The sequence below is a fragment of the Oncorhynchus keta genome, chromosome 2 (assembly GCF_023373465.1).
Source record: "Oncorhynchus keta strain PuntledgeMale-10-30-2019 chromosome 2, Oket_V2, whole genome shotgun sequence".
Taxonomy (NCBI): Eukaryota; Metazoa; Chordata; class Actinopteri; order Salmoniformes; family Salmonidae; genus Oncorhynchus; species Oncorhynchus keta.
In genome coordinates this window covers 66,260,585-66,280,653 of record NC_068422.1, presented here as the reverse complement: position 1 = coordinate 66,280,653, position 20,069 = coordinate 66,260,585, and the positions used below count along the sequence as shown (strand labels likewise).

Genomic DNA, 20,069 nt, shown 5'->3' with positions numbered 1-20,069 from the left:
GTCTGCCGATAAGAATTTGGTGATTGACAGAGTCGAAAGCCTTGGCGAGGTCGATGAAGACGGCTGCACAGTACTGTCTTTTATCGATGGCGGTTATGATATCATTTAGTACCTTGAGTGTGGCTGAGGTGCACCCGTGACCGGCTCGGAAACCAGATTGCACAGCGGAGAAGGTACGGTGGGATTCGAGATGGTCAGTGACCTGTTTGTTGACTTGGCTTTCAAAGACCTTAGATAGGCAGGGCAGGATGGATATAGGTCTATAGCAGTTTGGGTCCAGGGTGTCTCCCCCTTTGAAGAGGGGGATGACTGCGGCAGCTTTCAATCCTTGGGGATCTCAGACGATATGAAAGAGAGGTTGAACAGGCTGGTAATAGGGGTTGCGACAATGGCGGCAGATAGTTTCAGAAATAGCGGGTCCAGATTATCAAGCCCAGCTGATTTGTACGGGTCCAGGTTTTGCAGCTCTTTCAGAACATCTGCTATCTGGATTTGGGTAAAGGAGAACCTGGAGAGGCTTGGGTGAGGAACTACGGGGGGCGGAGCTGTTGGCCGAGGTTGGAGTAGCCAGGCGGAAGGCATGGCCAGCCGTTGAGAAGTGCTTATTGAAGTTTTCGATAATCATGGATTTATCGGTGGAGACCGTGTTTCCTAGCCTCAGTGCAGTGGGCAGCTGGGAGGAGGTGCTCTTGTTCTCCATGGACTTCACAGTGTCCCAGAACTTTTGGAGTTGGAGTTACAGGATGCAAACTTCTGCCTGAAGAAGCTGGCCTTAGCTTTCCTGACTGACTGCGTGTATTGGTTCCTGACTTCCCTGAACAGTTGCATATCACGGGGCTATTCGATGCTATTGCAGTCCGCCACAGGATGTTTTTGTGCTGGTCGAGGGCAGTCAGGTCTGGAGTGAACCAAGGGCTGTATCTGTTCTTGGTTCTGCATTTTTTGAACGGAGCATGCTTATCTAAAATGGTGAGGAAGTTACTTTTAAAGAATGACCAGGCATCCTCAACTGACGGGATGAGGTCAATGTCCTTCCAGGATACACGGGCCAGGTCGATTAGAAAGGCCTGCTCACAGAAGTGTTTTAGGGAGCGTTTGACAGTGATGAGGGTGGTCGTTTGACTGCGGCTCCGTGGCGGATACAGGCGATGAGGCAGTGATCGCTGAGATCCTGGTTGAAGACAGCGGAGGTATATTTGGAGGGCCAGTTGGTCAGGATGACGTCTATGAGGGTGCCCTTGTTTACAGAGTTAGGGTTGTACCTGGTGGGTTCCTTGATGATTTGAGTGAGATTGAGGGCATCTAGCTTAGATTGTAGGACTGCCGGGGTGTTAAGCATATCCCAGTTTAGGTCACCTAACAGAACAAACTCTGAAGCTAGATGAGGGGCGATCAATTCACAAATGGTGTCCAGGGCGCAGCTGGGAGCTGACGGGGTCGGTAGCAGGCGGCAACAGTGATAGACTTGTTTCTGGAGAGAGTAATTTTCAAAATTAGTAGTTCAAACTGTTTGGGTATGGACCTGGAAAGTATGACATTACTTTGCAGGCTATCTCTGCAGTAGACTGCGACTCCGCCCCCTTTGGCAGTTCTATCTTGACGGAAGATGTTATAGTTGGGTATGGAAATCTCTGAATTTTTGGTGGCCTTCCTGAGCCAGGATTCAGACACGGCAAGGACATCAGGGTTAGCAGAGTGTGCTAAAGCAGTGAGTAAAACAAACTTAGGGAGGAGGCTTCTGATGTTGACATGCATAAAACCAAGACTTTTTCGATCACAGAAGTCAACAAATGAGGGTACCTGGGGGCATGCAGGGCCTGGGTTTACCTCCACATCACCCGCGGAACAGAGAAGGAGTAGTATGAGGGTGCGGCTAAAGGCTATCAAAACTGGTCGCCTAGAGCGTTGGGGGCAGAGGATAAGAGGAGCAGGTTTCTGGGCATGGTAGAATATATTCAGGGCATAATGCGCAGACAGGGGTATGGTGGGGTGCGGGTACAGCGGAGGTAAGCCCAGGCACTGGGTGATGATGAGAGAGGTTGTATCTCTGGACATGCTGGTTGCAATGGGTGAGGTCACCGCATGTGTGGGGGTGGGACAAAGGAGGTAACAGGGGTATGCAGAGTGGATCTAGGGGCTCCATTGTGAACTAAAACAATGATAACTAACCTGAACAACAGTATACAAGGCATATTGACATTTGGGAGAGACATACAGCGAGGCATACAGTAATCACAGGTGTTGAATTGGGAAAGCTAGCTAAAAACAGTAGGCGAGGCTAATCAGCTAGCACAACAAACAGCAGGTAAAATGGCGTTGACTAGGCAACTGGGCCGACAGATAAACAAACAAGCAGAATGGGGTACCGTGATTAATGTTACTATAATCCCCTCCTCCCCAATTAAGGCGGCACCTGTTCTAGATACAGGTCTATAGAATTACATTATTTAATGTTAAAGCCATTAGGAGATTGTCATATTGAGTTGGTACAATAAATCAGTGTCTGGATCTTGTTTTGTTGAATCATGTCATGCGCTCTAGTAATGTTGTTTCACGCTGGCGCCTTGTTTGCTTTTCGTCTTTCCCCAGTGATCTTTGCTCCCACAGAGCTGAAGGTTAGGGCCAAAATGAACTCCCTCCATGTCACATGGCAGCCCCCGCCCAATCACACGCAGATCTCCGGCTACAAGCTCTTTTGCAGGGAGGTGGTTGGTGAGGAGCTGACCAATGGGGAGGCTCATCCTGAGAGGGAGAGGGTGAGGAGGATGGAGGCCCACACCATCAAGCTCCGCAAGAGGGTCAAACATCATGAGGTCTCTAGTCTGGGTGAGTCTGGGATGTTCACATGCCACTGTTGTTTAAATCCCTTCCTACTCTGGTCCAGGTGATATTATTTGTTTGGAAAAATGTCACAAATCAAATCAAATTGTATTTATATAGCCCTTCGTACATCAGCTGATATCTCAAAGTGCTGTACAGAAACCCAGCCTAAAACCCCAAACAGCAAGCAATGCAGGTGTAGAAGCACGGTGGCTAGGAAAAACTCCCTAGAAAGGCCAAAACCTAGGAAGAAACCTAGAGAGGAACCAGGCTATGTGGGGTGGCCAGTCCTCTTCTGGCTGTGCCGGGTGGAGATTATAACAGAACATGGCCAAGATGTTCAAATGTTCATAAATGACCAGCATTGTCAAATAATAGTAAGGCAGAACAGTTGAAACTGGAGCAGCAACATGGCCAGGTGGACTGGGGACAGCAAGGAGTCATCATGTCAGGTAGTCCTGGGGCATGGTCCTAGGGCTCAGGTCAGTTGAAACTGGAGCAGCAGCATGGCCAGGTGGACTGGGGACAGCAAGGAGTCATCATGTCAGGTAGTCCTGGGGCATGGTCCTAGGGCTCAGGTCCTCCGAGAGAGAGAAAGAAAGAAGGAGAGAATTAGAGAACGCACACTTAGATTCACACAGGACACCGAATAGGACAGGAGAAGTACTCCAGATATAACAAACTGACCCCAGCCCCCCGACACAAACTACTGCAGCATAAATACTGGAGGCTGAGACAGGAGGGGTCAGGAGACACTGTGGCCCCATCCGAGGACACCCCCGGACAGGGCCAAACAGGAAGGATATAACCCCACCCACTTTGCCAAAGCACAGCCCCCACACCACTAGAGGGATATCTTCAACCACCAACTTACCATCCTGATGTGACTCTTAATAACATGTTTGGACCTCGTGGTCATTATGCCAGGCTTTCTTGTGGTTATGTATAATTTGGTGTGTTTGTGTTGCGATACCTTTCTATATATTTCTCTGTGTGTGCCAGTCCCTGACAGACTATATGAAGTGAAGGTGTGGGCCTTCAATAAGCAGACGGATGGCTATGCTGCAGGATGGAAGGGCAGGACGGAGAAGGCACATGGCAAAGGTGTCTATTCATTCATCTGTGTGTGTGTATGTGTGTGTGTGTGTCAGTGTTAAAGAAAGTCTGTACAATACCAATATTTGTGTATAAACTGGCAGTGTGTTTTTGCAGCGCCCCCTAAGGGGAACCCCCCTCCCCTGCCCCCCAGCAGCATCAAGGCTACAGCCAACAGCTCCACATCCATCTGGCTGCGCTGGGAGAAACCTCGCTTCAGCAACGTCCGCATCATCAACTACACTGTACGCTGCAGCCCGGTTGGCATCAGAAACGCATCGCTGGTCTCCTACTACACCAGGTCAGTCAGGAACCATCCCAAACACAACACATCTCCTGGTCTCCTACTACACCAGGTCAGTCAGGAACCATCCCAAACACAACACATCTCCTGGTCTCCTACTACACCAGGTCAGTCAGGAACCATCCCAAACACAACACATCTCCTGGTCTCCTACTACACCAGGTCAGTCAGGAACCATCCCAAACACAACACATCTCCTGGTCTACTACTACACCAGGTCAGTCAGGAACCATCCCAAACACAACACATCTCCTGGTCTCCTACTACACCAGGTCAGTCAGGAACCATCCCAAACACAACACATCTCCTGGTCTACTACTATACCAGGTCAGTCAGGAACCATCCCAAACACAACACATCTCCTGGTCTCCTACTACACCAGGTCAGTCAGGAACCATCCCAAACACAACACATCTCCTGGTCTCCTACTACACCAGGTCAGTCAGGAACCATCCCAAACACAACACATCTCCTGGTCTCCTACTACACCAGGTCAGTCAGGAACCATCCCAAACACAACACATCTCCTGGTCTCCTACTACACCAGGTCAGTCAGGAACCATCCCAAACACAACACATCTCCTGGTCTCCTACTATACCAGGTCAGTCAGGAACCATCCCAAACACAACACATCTCCTGGTCTCCTACTACACCAGGTCAGTCAGGAACCATCCCAAACACAACACATCTCCTGGTCTCCTACTACACCAGGTCAGTCAGGAACCATCCCAAACACAACACATCTCCTGGTCTCCTACTATACCAGGTCAGTCAGGAACCATCCCAAACACAACACATCTCCTGGTCTCCTACTACACCAGGTCAGTCAGGAACCATCCCAAACACAACACATCTCCTGGTCTCCTACTATACCAGGTCAGTCAGGAACCATCCCAAACACAACACATCTCCTGGTCTCCTACTACACCAGGTCAGTCAGGAACCATCCCAAACACAACACATCTCCTGGTCTCCTACTATACCAGGTCAGTCAGGAACCATCCCAAACACAACACATCTCCTGGTCTCCTACTACACCAGGTCAGTCAGGAACCATCCCAAACACAACACATCTCCTGGTCTCCTACTACACCAGGTCAGTCAGGAACCATCCCAAACACAACACATCTCCTGGTCTCCTACTACACCAGGTCAGTCAGGAACCATCCCAAACACAACACATCTCCTGGTCTCCTACTACACCAGGTCAGTCAGGAACCATCCCAAACACAACACATCTCCTGGTCTCTTACTACACCAGGTCAGTCAGGAACCATCCCAAACACAACACATCTCCTGGTCTCCTACTACACCAGGTCAGTCAGGAACCATCCCAAACACAACACATCTCCTGGTCTCCTACTACACCAGGTCAGTCAGGAACCATCCCAAACACAACACATCTCCTGGTCTCCTACTACACCAGGTCAGTCAGGAACCATCCCAAACACAACACATCTCCTGGTCTCCTACTACACCAGGTCAGTCAGGAACCATCCCAAACACAACACATCTCCTGGTCTCCTACTACACCAGGTCAGTCAGGAACCATCCCAAACACAACACATCTCCTGGTCTCCTACTACACCAGGTCAGTCAGGAACCATCCCAAACACAACACATCTCCTGGTCTACTACTATACCAGGTCAGTCAGGAACCATCCCAAACACAACACATCTCCTGGTCTCCTACTACACCAGGTCAGTCAGGAACCATCCCAAACACAACACTTCTCCTGGTCTCTTACTATACCAGGTCAGTCAGGAACCATCCCAAACACAACACATCTCCTGGTCTCCTACTATACCAGGTCAGTCAGGAACCATCCCAAACACAACACATCTCCTGGTCTCCTACTACACCAGGTCAGTCAGGAACCATCCCAAACACAACACATCTCCTGGTCTCCTACTATACCAGGTCAGTCAGGAACCATCCCAAACACAACACATCTCCTGGTCTCCTACTACACCAGGTCAGTCAGGAACCATCCCAAACACAACACATCTCCTGGTCTCCTACTACACCAGGTCAGTCAGGAACCATCCCAAACCCAACACATCTCCTGGTCTCCTACTATACCAGGTATCCAGCTTCTTTTAGAGGAAAATGGAAGTTCCAAATTCCATTATCTGAAGTTTGATCACATTAAAGAAGCCCTTTTTGTTGAAATGTAATTTCTTCCAGAATGGCTAAATCGATATTCAGTTTATGAATGAATGGAAGGAAGGACGTGCAAGTTTTCCCATTTGTGATTCATTCGTTCATTTTTTTTCTTCTCCCAAACTGTGTTTTGCAGCTCTGCTCAGGAGATCCTCTTGGGGGCGCTAAAACCCTACACCCGCTATGAGCTGGCTGTGCAGTCCAATGGAGGAGACGTGGTTGGTCCCTTCAGCGGCACCGTGGAGGAGTCCACTCTCACTGACAGTAAGTCTCGCCTGTTCTCATCAGTGTAGTGGACAAATCTGTGCATCCAGTGTAACATAAAGGTGGGTGCTTACGTTCAGTATGCTCTGTCACTCACTTTCACTTCCTCTGTGTGGGTGTTTTTGTATCTGACAGAGGTGTGTAGTTCGTTGGTGTATGTGTGTTTTTGTTTTACTATCCTTGTGGGCACCAGAAGTCCTCGCAAGTACAGTAAAACAAGGAAAATACGGACCAAAATACGGACCAGATTTTGACGGTCCCCACAGGGAAAAATGCTATTTTAGGCTTAGGGTTTGGGTTTAGGGTTACAATTAGGGTTAGAATTAAGGTTAGGGTTTAGGAGTTAAGGTTAGGTTAGTTTTAGGGTTAGGGGTTTGGGGTTACGGTTAGGTAAAGGGTTAAGGCTAGGGTTAGATTTAGGGTTAGAGAAAATGGGATTTTGGATGGGAATCAATTATTTGGTCCCCACAAGGATAGCAATACAAAACTGTCTATGTGATAGACTGAGCAAGTGTGATTGAGGCAGGTTAACAGAGAAGGGATTCATCTTTAGGGGCGTAGGGAGATAATTGTCAGGGCCTGTCAATCAGTTCAGCCAAGTGGTGTCAGGGAGGAGCCAGGGACAAGTGCTGTTCTAGGATCAAGTCCTCTCTGTCTTATTCATTATGATCTAAAATGTCAAACTGATCCTAAATCAGCATTGAGACGCTTTGTGAATACTGGCCAGGAGGGGCCAGTCAGCAGGGGATTCATTACCAGGGCAACGAAGTAGGGGTCTTTGGTTTGACACAGCCAGGGTAGCTGCCTGCCGGATCCCATACTACCGCCCTCTGTCACCTGAGACCCAGTCCTTGCCCTCAGCCCCCACTTTATGACCAGGTGGCAAGGGCACCTTGTCCCAGAGGGGTGTCACACCTGGCCCAGCCAGCTACACAAAGCCTGTGTGGCCAGCCCGCTGTGGTGCTTTATTTCTGTGGTGTGATTACTGACGATTACTGACGACTGTGTTCCCAGTACCCTCCACCCCCCCAGCGGAACTACAGCTCAGTGCCTTGGACTCCTCCTCTGTGTTGGTGAACTGGCGCCCGCCTGTGGAGCCCAATGGCATCATCATCAGCTACAGGATCCTATACACCATCAACCTCAGCCAGCCTGAGCACCTGTGGAACAACCTCTCCCAAGATGGTGGGTGGTTGAAGCTGCGGCTGTTGCGAGGAACTGTGTGGGTTCTATAAGTGGATGCAAATGAGACTGTTAATGACTCACACACTTACCTCCCTCTCTCTCTCACTCTCTCTCCCTCCCTCTTAGGGACCATCATGAGTGCTGAGGTAGCAGGGCTGTCTAGTGGGACACAATACTTCTTTAAGATGAGGGCATCCACTGAGGTGGGGGTGGGGCCTTACTCCCCAGTGAAGGATGTGCACACTCCTCCCAGGAAATATGGTGAGTGAGTCTACTGTCTACACATACTGTGATGGCGTGTGTGTCATCACTTACATAAGTATTTCCTAACACACACACACGCACACACACACACACACACACACACAGTCCTTTAAAGTGGTCAATCCATCCCTGCCAGCGGTAGAGAGAAGCCTGCAGGAGGCTGTCACTTTGGGGAGCCTGTGTCATATCTCTCCTCACTCTCTGGCCTTCTGAGGTGGATATTAAAGGGGTGGCCTCAGCACCCAGAGAGCTCTGTGACTCAACTTCATATCTGACTTTGAGAAGCAGAAGAGCTGCGGGTGACACCTTGTCTATAACCACGGTGAAGGGGCCTGTGGCAGAGCGGCTCATTCTATGACGGCGTGGCAGGGAAAAAGAAAGAAGGATGAATAGGTTGAATACTACTGCAGTTTCATTGGGCTTCTCAAGGAGACCTCCATCAGTCATTATCTATTTGTAGCCCAATTACACTTTGTCCATCAGAGAATAATGAGCACAACAGCTGAACTCGAGCATCTAGAAGCAAGCCAGGCGAGAGCTCCATGCAGAAGCAAAAGGTCACAACATTGGCGCTAGGGGAGTCCATCCTCCTCTGGTAGACAATCTAAGATGACCGAGTAGCAGGTTTATTCTGGTCCTGCTGAGTAGTAAATGCAATGTGATTGTGGGCGGGCGAGAGCGGAGCGAGCACCATCTGTCCTCTCTCCACTCTGCTGCCAGATAGACAGCAATTGCCCAAGCTCAATTAATATCTCCCTCCCTGGAAGTGTGAATTGGTTCCTTCATGGCCCGCTGAAATTGATTGAGCGGTGGAATCCGGCTGTCATCATACTGCATATACACACTATATTATCATTCATCCTCCCACTTACCTTCTGTTCTCTAACTGCGTCCTGTGCTGACAGGTTCAGATACTCATCCAGTATCTCGTCTGTTTTCTCTCCCTGTTTCCTGCATGCCTTCCTGGGCTGTTCTCTATAGAGCTGGACATCCATGCAGTGACTGGCATCATAGTTGGTGTGTGTCTGGGGCTGCTCAGCATGCTCCTTTGTATGTGTGTCAGCTTCCGCAACGGCAAGGCCAGGTAAGAAGAGGCCACCTGAAAGCAAATGACTCTTGTCTGTTTTAGTATGTCTACTTTAGTATGTACGTCTAGGATTTGAGGATCATTAAGCTTTCACTGGCATTGTAAGATTTAAGGTTGTGTGTGTGTGTGTGTGTGTGTGTGTGTGTGTGTGTGTGTGTGTGTGTGTGTGTGTGTGTGTGTGTGTGTGTGTGTGTGTGTGTGTGTGTGTGTGTGTGTGTGTGTGTGTGTGTGTGTGTGTGTGTGTGTGTGTGTGTGTGTGTGTGTGTGTGTGAAGCTACAGCAGCAGAGAGACAGAGAGGCAGATGTTGGGGAGTGTGTCCTGAAAGACGGAGCACCACAGATGGCTGCTGCTCTTGGTCTATTATGAAGCTGTGCAGTTAATGAGCAGGAAAGAATATGAAACAAAAGTCATGTTTCCCTGCATTGGGTTTGGCAGGGAGGGCAGTAAACTGGTTTAAATAGAAGTGGAGGATTTGGAGATGTTTTATATAGCTACAGAATCAGGATGACTTTTGTGTGAGACCCAGGGGGGGGTCCATGTCTTCATGCTGCACATTTGACATTTCAGATGTGAATAATTTTGAATAATTTTGCATTAATATGGAACAACTATTATTACTGTCTGTTTTGGTATTTAGCTCGTTTGAATTCCAGTGTGTACTATAGTGAATCCAGCTAGCCATCACAATTTGAGATGGAGTGACAATATTTTGTTCATCCTACTGTTATAGTTGTAATGACTGTCTATGACAATGCATTCCTCATATTTGTTTTTAAAATGATACTTTGCCAACATCCCAATCAGGCCTTCCTTTATCTACTTCCCCAGAGGCAGATGAACTCATGGAGAGGTCATTTCGCGTTAGCACAATGACTGGAAGACTATGGTATCTGCTAGCATGTTAGTATATGCCTATAAGAGGTCGACCGATTATGATTTTTCCAACGCCTATACCGATTATTGGAGGACCCCAAAAAAGCCGATACCGATTAATCGGCCGATTAAAACAAAACAAACTGTGTTTATTTGTAATAATGACAATTACAACAATACTGAATGAACACTTATTTTAACTTAATATAATACATCAATAAAAATCCATTTAGCCTCAAATAAATAATGAAACATGTTCAATTTGGTTTAAATAATGCAAAAACAAAGTGTTGAAGTAAAAGTGCAATATGTGCCATGTAAGAAAGCTAACGTTTGAGTTCCTTGCTCAGAACATGAGAAAACATATGAAAGTTGGTGGTTCTTTTTAACATGATACTTCAATATTTCAAGGTAAGAGGTTTTAGGTTGTAGTTAATCTAGTATTCATAGGACTATTTCTCTCTATACCATTTGTATTTCATTAACCTTTGACTATTGGATGTTCTTATAGGCACTTTAGTATTGCCAGTGTAATAGTATAGCTTCCGTCCCTCTCCTCCTCGCCCCTACCTAGGCTCGAACCAGGAACACATCAACAACAGCCACACTCGAAGCAGCATTACCCATCGCTCCACAAAAACCAAGGGGAATAACTACTCCAAGTCTCAGAGCGAGTGAGGTTTGAAAAGCTATTAGCGCACACCCAGCTAACAAGCTAGCCATTTCACATCGGTTACACCAGCCTAATCTCGGGAGTTAATAGGCTTGAAGTCATAAACAGCGCTGTGCTTGCAAAGAGCTGCTGGCAAAACACACGAAAGTGCTGTTTGAATGAAAGCTTACGAGCCTGCTGCTGCCTACCACCAGTCAGTCAGACTGCTCTATCAAATCATAGACTTAATTATAACATAACACACAGAAATATGGTCAAATCCGGAAACGATCATCTCGAAAACAAAACGTTTAGTCTTTCAGTGAAATACGGAACCATTCGGTATTTTATCTAACGTGGTGGCATCACTAAGTCTAAATATTCTTGTTACATTGTACAACCTTCAATGTTATGTCATATTTACGTAATATTCTGGCAAATTAGTTCGCAATGAGCCAGGCGGCCAAACTGTTGCATAACAACTACTCTGCGTGCAGTGAACGCAAGAGAAGTGACACAATTTCACCTGGTTAATATTGCCTGCTAACCTGGATTTCTTTTAGCAAAATATGCAGGTTTTCAAATATATACTTCTGTGTATTGATTTTAAGAAAGGCATTGGTGTTTATGGTTAGGTACAGTCGTCCAACGATTGTGCTTTTTACGCAAAATGAGCTTTTGTTAAATCATCCCCCCAGGGTTGCATTGATTATATGCAACGCAGGACACGCTAGATAAACTAGTAATATCATCAACCATGTGTAGTTAACTCGTGATTATGATTGATTGATTGTTTTTTATAAGATACGTTTAATGCTAGCTAGCAACTTACCTTGGATTCTACTGCATTTGCGTAACAGGCAGGCTCCTCGTGGAGTGCAATGACAGACAGGTGGTTAGTGTTGGACTAGTAACCGTAAGGTTGCAAGATTGAAGTACAGAGCTGACAAAGTAAAAATCTGTCGTTCTGCCCCTGAACAAGGCAGTTAAAATACTATAAAATTCAAACTTTCATTAAATCACACATGTAAGACATTCAATTAAAGCTACACTCATTGTGATTCCAGCCAACATGTCAGATTTAAAAAAAAAAATAAAAAAAATTTGGTGAAAGCATAAGAAGCTATTATCTGATAGCCTGCACCATCTGCACCAGCAGTAAACATAGGAGTTAGCATATTTCAACCCTGCAGATAAAATATAAAACATGCATTACCTTTGACAAGCTTCTTTTGTTGGCACTCCAATATGTTCCATAAACATCACAATTGGTCATTTTGTTCAATTAATTCCGTCCATATATATCCAAAATGTCCATTTATAAAGCGCTTTTGATCCAGAAAAAAAACAGCTTACAAAAAACGCAACGTCACTAAAAAATATTTCAAAAGTTGCCTATAAACTTTGCCAAAATATTTCAAACTACTTTTGTAATACAACTTTAGGTATTTTTAAACGTTAATAATCAATCAAATTGTAGACGGGGCAATCTGTGTTCAATACAGGAATGAAAACAAACCAGCGCTGCTTTTCACGTCTTGCGCAACTCACAAAGTGTTACCCAGTTCCGAGTTGTCCTACTTCTTCATTGCACAAAGGAATAACCTCAACCAAATTCCAACGACTGGTGACATCCAGTGGACGCGGTAGGAACTGAAAACAGGTTCCTATGAAATATCCCTTGGCAATAACAACTCGGGGAACAGAGAGGGGGGGGGGAATTCTGAACAGTTAGTCCTCAGGGTTTTGCCTGCTACATAAGTTCTGTTATACTCACAGACATGTTTCAAACAGTTTTAGAAACAGAGTATTTTCTATCCAAATCTGTGAATAATATGCATATCTTATATTCTTGGCATGAGTAGCAGGAAGATGAAATTGGGCACGCTATTTATCCAAGAGTGAAAATTCTGCCCCGAAGCCCCCTAGCCCCAATGACTTACCTAGTTAAATAAAGGTGTAAAAAAATCGGCGTCCAAAAATACCGATTTCCAATTGTTATGAAAACTTGAAATCGTCCCTAATTAATCGGCCATTCCGATTAATCAGTCGACCTCTAATACCTATAGACTTCCAGGCATCGCACTAATATTAGTTAGCATTGGCGCGCGAAACTACCTCCAACTTCCTTCGTACTGGATGCGGAGACATACAAATGGTATCCACGAGTTCATCTGACTCTGGTGAAGTCAATAAAGGGCTTCATTGGAAAAATCCAGACATTTTCCTATAAAAACCACAATTGTTAATGAGCATCCTTGTTTTTACACTGTGCTCTGAGGTTAAACCATGTGCAGTGACATAACTCTAATCCTTAACCTGTGTCTCTCCTCTGTGCTGTGTTACCAGAGAGGTGTCTGGAGGGCTGGACTCCACTGCTCTGCCCCCACAGTACCATCATGGGTGTCGGTCTGTGCCCACCATGGTGCCAGAATGCAGTGATTGCCATGAGCTAGAGACCCTGATGCCCCTGGGCAGCCTGGACCATGAACATGACTGTGCCCAACCCCTCACAGAGCCAACTGAGGAGCACAGCCTCATGGGTAATGTAGGAATAGGGGACGAAGCCCTAGGAGCTGAGCTCATGGTGAGTAGTCAGGACACTAGATACTACACTAGAAACAACTACAAATATAGTACTTTTCAAGGTTACTTGTTGAGTCGTGTTTTTCTTCTGACCTTGTCATTCTCCAGGCTGCTTGGAATGGGTCAGTTAGTCGTAACTGGGCCAACCGGATCACCAAATACAGGGATACCATCACAGAGGACTCTCTAACGCTCAACAATGGAACTTTGGACATGGCCACCACAGAGAATGGCAAGGTGTGTGTGTGTACAAGAATAATAGGTAGATGGGGTAGAAAGTGGTTTGTGTGGTGTGTGCAAGCATGCATCTAGAAGAGCAGTAAGAGCTGGTTTAGAGGTAGAGTGGTTTGTGTGAGAGCTGAACAGGAAGTAATGAAATAGTGAACGAGGTGTCAGGATGACTTATAGCTAATTAGAATGTGACACTGGCTGAAAGCTGAATGAGCCGCTTGATCATGCATCTGATAAATGAATTACTCTGCCATTGTTAAGGCACTCTCATACCCTTCAAAAGTGTAGGAGGGGAAAGCTATAATTAATCTATAATGAATCCCTCGTTTATTTTGCAGTCACACCTCATACCACCACTGCTCTATTTTACTGGTGACATTTCAGTCGCATTCTCAGTGATTTAATTTAGAGAATGGTATGCAGTTCAGAAAGCTGGATAGCATAGCAAGAAATAATGACTGTGTTATAATTGTATTATGGCTGCCTTTCCGTTATGATTGACACCACTAGTGTAAGGTCATTTACAGTTGTATGTTAATACAGAACAACAGGAGTACAAACACACTGCCTTGTAGGACTCCACTGTTACATGGGCTGACTGTATGAAATTAAATAATTACATTTCTGCTAACTGTGTGTGGTGTGTTTCAGGGCAACCCCGAGGACCAACTGGACTCCTCCCTGTGCAGTAGTAACCAGGTGGAGGCAGAGGTCATAGTTCACTCTGAGCTGAACGACCTGGAGAAGGAGCAGCAGGAGGCACAGAGTGATACAGAAGAGGACTCTCAGGCCATCAGGGGGCCTTCACTGTCCGAGGCAGCTTACTCCCCAGTCAGACAGCCTGCCCAGGACCCTTTACACCCAAAGGGGACACAACATCCAGGGGAGCCAGTGAGACAGCTTGCCCAGGCACCACAACGTCTATCACCAGGGGAGGAGTCCCTACAGACACAACCCCTGCCCAAGGTCCCATCCGGCCCTGTCCTGGAGCCAGTGTTCAATCACAATGGGCAGCCAGAGGGCATTGTTGGGGGCATAGTGGGCGTGGCAGCGCAGCTGACTGTAGATGTGGGGCGGCACCCGGAAATGGGGCTCACCAACGGCTTCCACTCCACCAAGCCCCTGCGGGCAGGGCAGGAGACCCTGGGGAATGGGGACTCCAGACACTGCCCCCCTCCCCCGGCCCCCTCTCCTTTCGTCAGCGCCGGCCTTGTCCACTCTAACTCAGCAGTGCACAGCTACCTGTGCCCTTAGCAAGAGGAACAAACCCCCACCCAAAGACCAACTGGACTTCTTTCTTTTTCTCATTCATGATGAATCAAATGTTTTGTTTTTTAAAGCACCTCAGTATCTGATTTTCTTCTTCCTGGCTCAGTTTTATAGGTACTTTGAATCCATTGTTTTATATGTGTATATATACAGTATATATTTTTTAGTGCTAGTATGTATGGGTATTCATTTTGTTGCATAGCAGCAGTATGTTAGTCTGGCCTTAATCTGTACTTTGCTACAGGCTCCTATTACAGACGTACGATGACGGAATCATAGTGTAGAAAGCAGGATATTCCTTTTTTTCATAAGCCTTGACCTGTTGGACTCTTAGAATGAGCGTGGCCGTGTGGTACTTCAAGACCTACCATTGGTCAGCTGATGGTGGTGGAGAGGCTCTTGATTCAGCACCATGGATGAAGATAGAGCAGAACCGTGACCATGTGGCCCTTTCACTCTCACTCTGGCTCCTTTCCAATGACTGAGCTGTTCCTATTGGCTGTTCCACTGTATGGATGCTGCCTGCCCCAGCACCAGGAAAGAAGCCTTATATTTAGACACAGAGTGCAGACCTGTCTCTCTCTCTCTCTCTCTCTCTCTCCAACCTCCTGCTGTCTCAGGATCCACACACACATTCCCTGAATGGAGCTTGGGGGTCTCAGGTGCCTAATATTTTAGGAGCATTTTTAACCTCTGTATATTTATATAGATGATTATATTCAATAAAAATAGGACAAATATGTTGAAAAGGGAAAATAAATGAGGCAATTGAAGATAATTTGAAGGAACCGCATACAGTACATGTAGTTGATATAGGTGGCATTATTTTGGGGGGGAGGACTAGATGAGATGTGCAGGTGTATGACAAAATAACACATCTTATAGCAGCGGTCTCCTGGTTTTGCTCCCAGTCAACAGCACTACCTCATTTCTTTACAGGGTGGTTTGTTGGTGATTTTAATAGTGTCATGCAGATAGGTGCATCTTTTAGAATCTGTTTTTTAACTGTTTAATTCATAGCCTTCAATACTTTCAGGAATAATTTCCTGTCCCCTTCTTTCTGTATACATCGATGCGTATTCCTTACAGGAAATGACACGTATGGTACATAACGGCCTGTCTCAGATCTCTGTTTATTGCCCTTTTCCCCTTTATCAGTTGTTCCATTAGATTTGGGTTTCCAACTGTCGTCACATTTACTTTGGACCGGAAAAGATAAACATTTTTAATTGACCAATTACCACAAATCACTTTTCAACTTAGGTAAATAATGCAGCATTTTAGTTACCAGGCCTAATATATGGTAGCTTGTTACTAGACCTACTACATATGAACAAGGCTCCGTCAGGAGGCCTCACCCTTTGTGATGCCATCTCACTCATCCTTTCTCAGCTGTGTCTGCAGGTGAGGGGGATGGAAATATCATAGAGAAATAGACCTAGAAACCACTTATATTTCCTGTCTTTCTTTGTACTTTTGACTCTCGCCAGCCTGAGGTTTTTCACAATATCACATGTAAAGTCTACAACCCTTTGAACTTTTTTCACATTTTTTTGCGTTACAAAGTGGAATTAAAATGGATTTAGTTGACATGTTTATATACTCTGTAATTTTAAAGTGGAAGAATTATTATTATTTTTTTTAAGATTCATGAAAAAAAAAACTTTTATAACTTGTTAGGTAAGTATTCACCCTCCTGAGTCAATGCATGTTAGAATTACCTCAGTCTTCTTGGGTAATCTCATAAATGCTTTGCACATCTGGATTGCACAATATTTTCCCATTATTCTTTAAACAATTCTTCAAGCTCTGTCAAGGTGTTGGGGATAATGGCTAGACAGCAATGTGCAAGTCTTGCTCAACAAATTCACACAGATTTAAGTCAAAACTGTAACTTGGTTCTCAGGAACATGCACTGTCTTCTTGGTAAGCAACACCAGTGTAGATTTGGCTTTGTGTTTTAGGTTATTGTCCTGCTCAAAGGTGAATTCCTCTCCAGGTGTCTGGTGTAAAGCAGACTGAAGCAGGGTTTCCTCTAAGAATTTTCCAGTGCTTAGCCCCGTCTTTTCTTTTCATCCTGAAAACTCCCCCGTCTTTGCCGATGTCAAACATACCCATACCATGATGCAGCCACCACCATGCTGGAAAATAAGAAGGCAGTAACTCTGTGATGTGTTGGATTTGCCCAAAACATAATGCTTTGCATTTAGGCCAAAAGGTGTATTCATTTGCTGTTTTTTTTTTTTTTGTTGCAATATTACTTTAGTGCCTTGTTGCATACATATGCATGTTTTGGAATATTTGTAATCTGTATATTTGTATTCTCTTTTAACTCTGTCATTTAGGTCATTATTGTCGAGTCACTACAATCTTGTTGATCCATCCTCCGTTTTCTCCCATTACAGCCATTGAATTCTGTAACTGTTTTAAAATCACCATGGTGACATCCCTAAGCAGTTTCCATCCTGTCCTGCAGCTCAGTTCAGAAGGACGACTGCATTTTTGATGTCTCTGGGTGCTATAATACATCACCCACAGCGTCATTATTAACTTGACGATGCTTAAAGAGATATTCAATCTCTGATTTGTTATTGTTACCCATCTACCAATCACTGCCCTTCTTTGAGGCTTTCCAAAAGCATACCTGGTCTTGTAGTTGAATCTGTGCTTAAAATTCAATAGTTGACTGAGGGACCATAGATGTTGTATGTATGGTGGACAGAGGAAGGGTTAGTCGTCCAGTTCAATCGCTATTATTTCACACAGTCCATGTAACGTATGTGATTTCTTCAGACAAATGTTACTTCTGAACTACTTTAGGCTTGCCTAAACAAAGGGGTGAATACTTGTGCAAGAGCTATATTTCAGTCATTTCAGTTTTATTAATTTGTAAACATGTGTAAAATGTTCTTTTGAACTTTCACCTTATGGAGTATTTTGTGTAGATCAATGACAAAGAATATACAATTAAATTGACTTCAATCCCACTTTGTAACGCAACAAAATGTGAAGAAAAGTAAGAGGCGGTGTAGACATTACGTTACATTACATTACATTACATTACATTGGCACTGTACATTTTACCCTCATCTTTTCATTTCTTTCTTTATAGCATTTTTAAACAAGCATCTTTATTATTTTATTTAGCATAATGCATGCTTACATTTCTTATACTTACTTTGTGTACCCTAACAAAATATGTATTCAAAATTGTCTCTCCACACAAGGACAAGAATATCTCCTCATACTTTGTCTAAATTAGAGTATGCCCATATCAAAGACTATACAGGTATAATGGGCCTGTTGTAAACGTGGCCTAAGACATTGAGTCTTATGGTCTGTCAGATGAATGAGGACTCAGTTAGTCCAGATAGGTGCTAGAACTCAGAGGCATATAGAAGAGTCTCATAACTAAAGCATTCCAGTTTTATACTTTGAACAGACCTCACTCAGGATCAGGCATGTTCAAACTTTATCGAGGACATTATTTTGCTATTTTGTGTTGTCATCTTACAACCCATACATTCTCAGTGTCGCACGCTACATGCTCCTGTTCTGACTTTTTTTCTCTCAAGACAAATCCTTCTGGTCTAAGAGATCAGCACTTTGCTCCTCTACAGCATGATCATCAGGAAAACGTTCTCAGTCTATACAATTAGTCCAGTCATTATCGATACAAAAGTCCTTTCGGATATGGATCGTTGTGCGCTGACTAACTCACTCAGGTTTATTTAGTCAGTTAGATTTGAATGAAAGGTGTCCACCCAATGCATGATTTAATAGGACTGTAATACAGTATAACTACCAATATCCATTTTAGACTGAGTGAGGCTGTGAGAAGGTGACTGTTGACAGTTCATTTGAATCTCACAGGCGTACAGTATGTATTGTATCTTTGTAACATTACAGAAGTTGTTACATGTTCTCTACTCACATTTCTACTGAAGCGTCTGTTTTTAACATACATTGTTACATTGTAGTGTCAATGTCAGCTCTGTTTCAAACTCTTACTGGAGGGGCACCTATTGCAGCGGCTTTGTGTGGTCTGTTGAAAACAAAGCCCGTGTTGAAGACATAACAACGCCTCCGGCGTGAAGAATGTGTGCTCTCACTGAAGAGGTCCAGTTGGTTCTTTTTACTGTTTCCTTCTATAACCACATATCTTGCGGTACATAGTGTTCCTTACTGTAAGCGTCATTTGCCCAGAGTAAGCCGATGCGAGGCTCAATGTAGTAATATCTTGCTCTAATCTGATCAAATATGCACATTAGTTCAATAACGGGATCCTCTCTTTTTTTTTATCGAAATGTTATCACAGGAATACCTCATTTTTGTTGGTTACTTGTTAATTTAATGAAGATCATTATGAATAATGGAAATTATGTTTATAAGAATCATTTTGTGGGATGATGTAATACAGCAGACTGCTTGTCTTGTCTTATCTCAGCTGGAAATATCACTTGTTGCAGTGGATTTATTTTCGACTCTAAGAATAAACCTTTGAGTGGTGAGTGGGTGCAGGGCAGGGGTTGGGGGGTGTGAGGAGAGGCATGAAGGCAGGGAGCTAAGGGGAGGAGGATGAAGTTAGGGAAAGTCGTGAAGGGAAACACGTGTGATATCAGTGCCAAGAAGAGTGGAGTTGTGGAGCGGTGATTGACTGTTGAAGAGGAACGTCTACCTTTCTGTAGAATACTGGTCTTTACTGTTCTCTACTCAGGTGGCCTGTATTTGCATAAAACTGTAGAGGACTTGCCAGCATGTACAGTATACCCGACTCTGAAGCATGTCATTAGTTGTGAAACAAAGCTTCACCACTTGTAATCCTGAAAAACACTAAACAAATGCTGATACACAGATTCGGATAGAAGTTTCTGCTAAATGGCATATTTTATTTAGCTTTTAGTTTTTGTATTAAAAAAATGAATCAATGTATTCTGGCTCTGTGTCCTCTGGTGCTTTGTGGTGAGCTACCTTGTCCAGTGATGTCACATTTGTGCATTCTTCTTCTACTTCTTAACCAGCTAAACTGTGCTTTATCCAGAATGTCCAATCATAGAGAACCTGGTATTGTGCCACCAGCAGAACTCAGTCTTTTTTTACAGTACATTATTTTCATTGTGTCGTATGTATGCAACCTCTTTCACTTCAAACTCACTTGCGATATCAACTCTTGTTGTTGGAGCACTTCTTGTGAATTAGCACTTCTATTATCTTCGTATGTGTGCAGTGTCTTGAAAAAGCGTTTGCATTGTGAAAGTAGGAATAACATGTTG

General features: G+C 44.7%; 1 protein-coding gene across 1 annotated transcript in view; it reads left to right on the top strand.

Moving 5' to 3' along the window:
* LOC118393798 (immunoglobulin superfamily DCC subclass member 4-like) overlaps positions 1-19,733 on the top strand; it is a 61,243-nt gene extending 41,510 nt beyond the window's left edge. The window contains exons 11-20 of the mRNA XM_052480908.1: positions 2,590-2,826; positions 3,823-3,924; positions 4,033-4,216; positions 6,521-6,648; positions 7,663-7,833; positions 7,960-8,094; positions 9,079-9,181; positions 13,060-13,297; positions 13,405-13,533; positions 14,179-19,733. Of these exons, the coding sequence (XP_052336868.1) occupies positions 2,590-2,826; positions 3,823-3,924; positions 4,033-4,216; positions 6,521-6,648; positions 7,663-7,833; positions 7,960-8,094; positions 9,079-9,181; positions 13,060-13,297; positions 13,405-13,533; positions 14,179-14,781 (2,030 nt within the window). The 3' untranslated portion in view covers positions 14,782-19,733. The remainder of the gene's footprint in view (positions 1-2,589; positions 2,827-3,822; positions 3,925-4,032; positions 4,217-6,520; positions 6,649-7,662; positions 7,834-7,959; positions 8,095-9,078; positions 9,182-13,059; positions 13,298-13,404; positions 13,534-14,178) is intronic.
* The last annotated feature ends 336 nt before the right edge of the window (positions 19,734-20,069 follow it).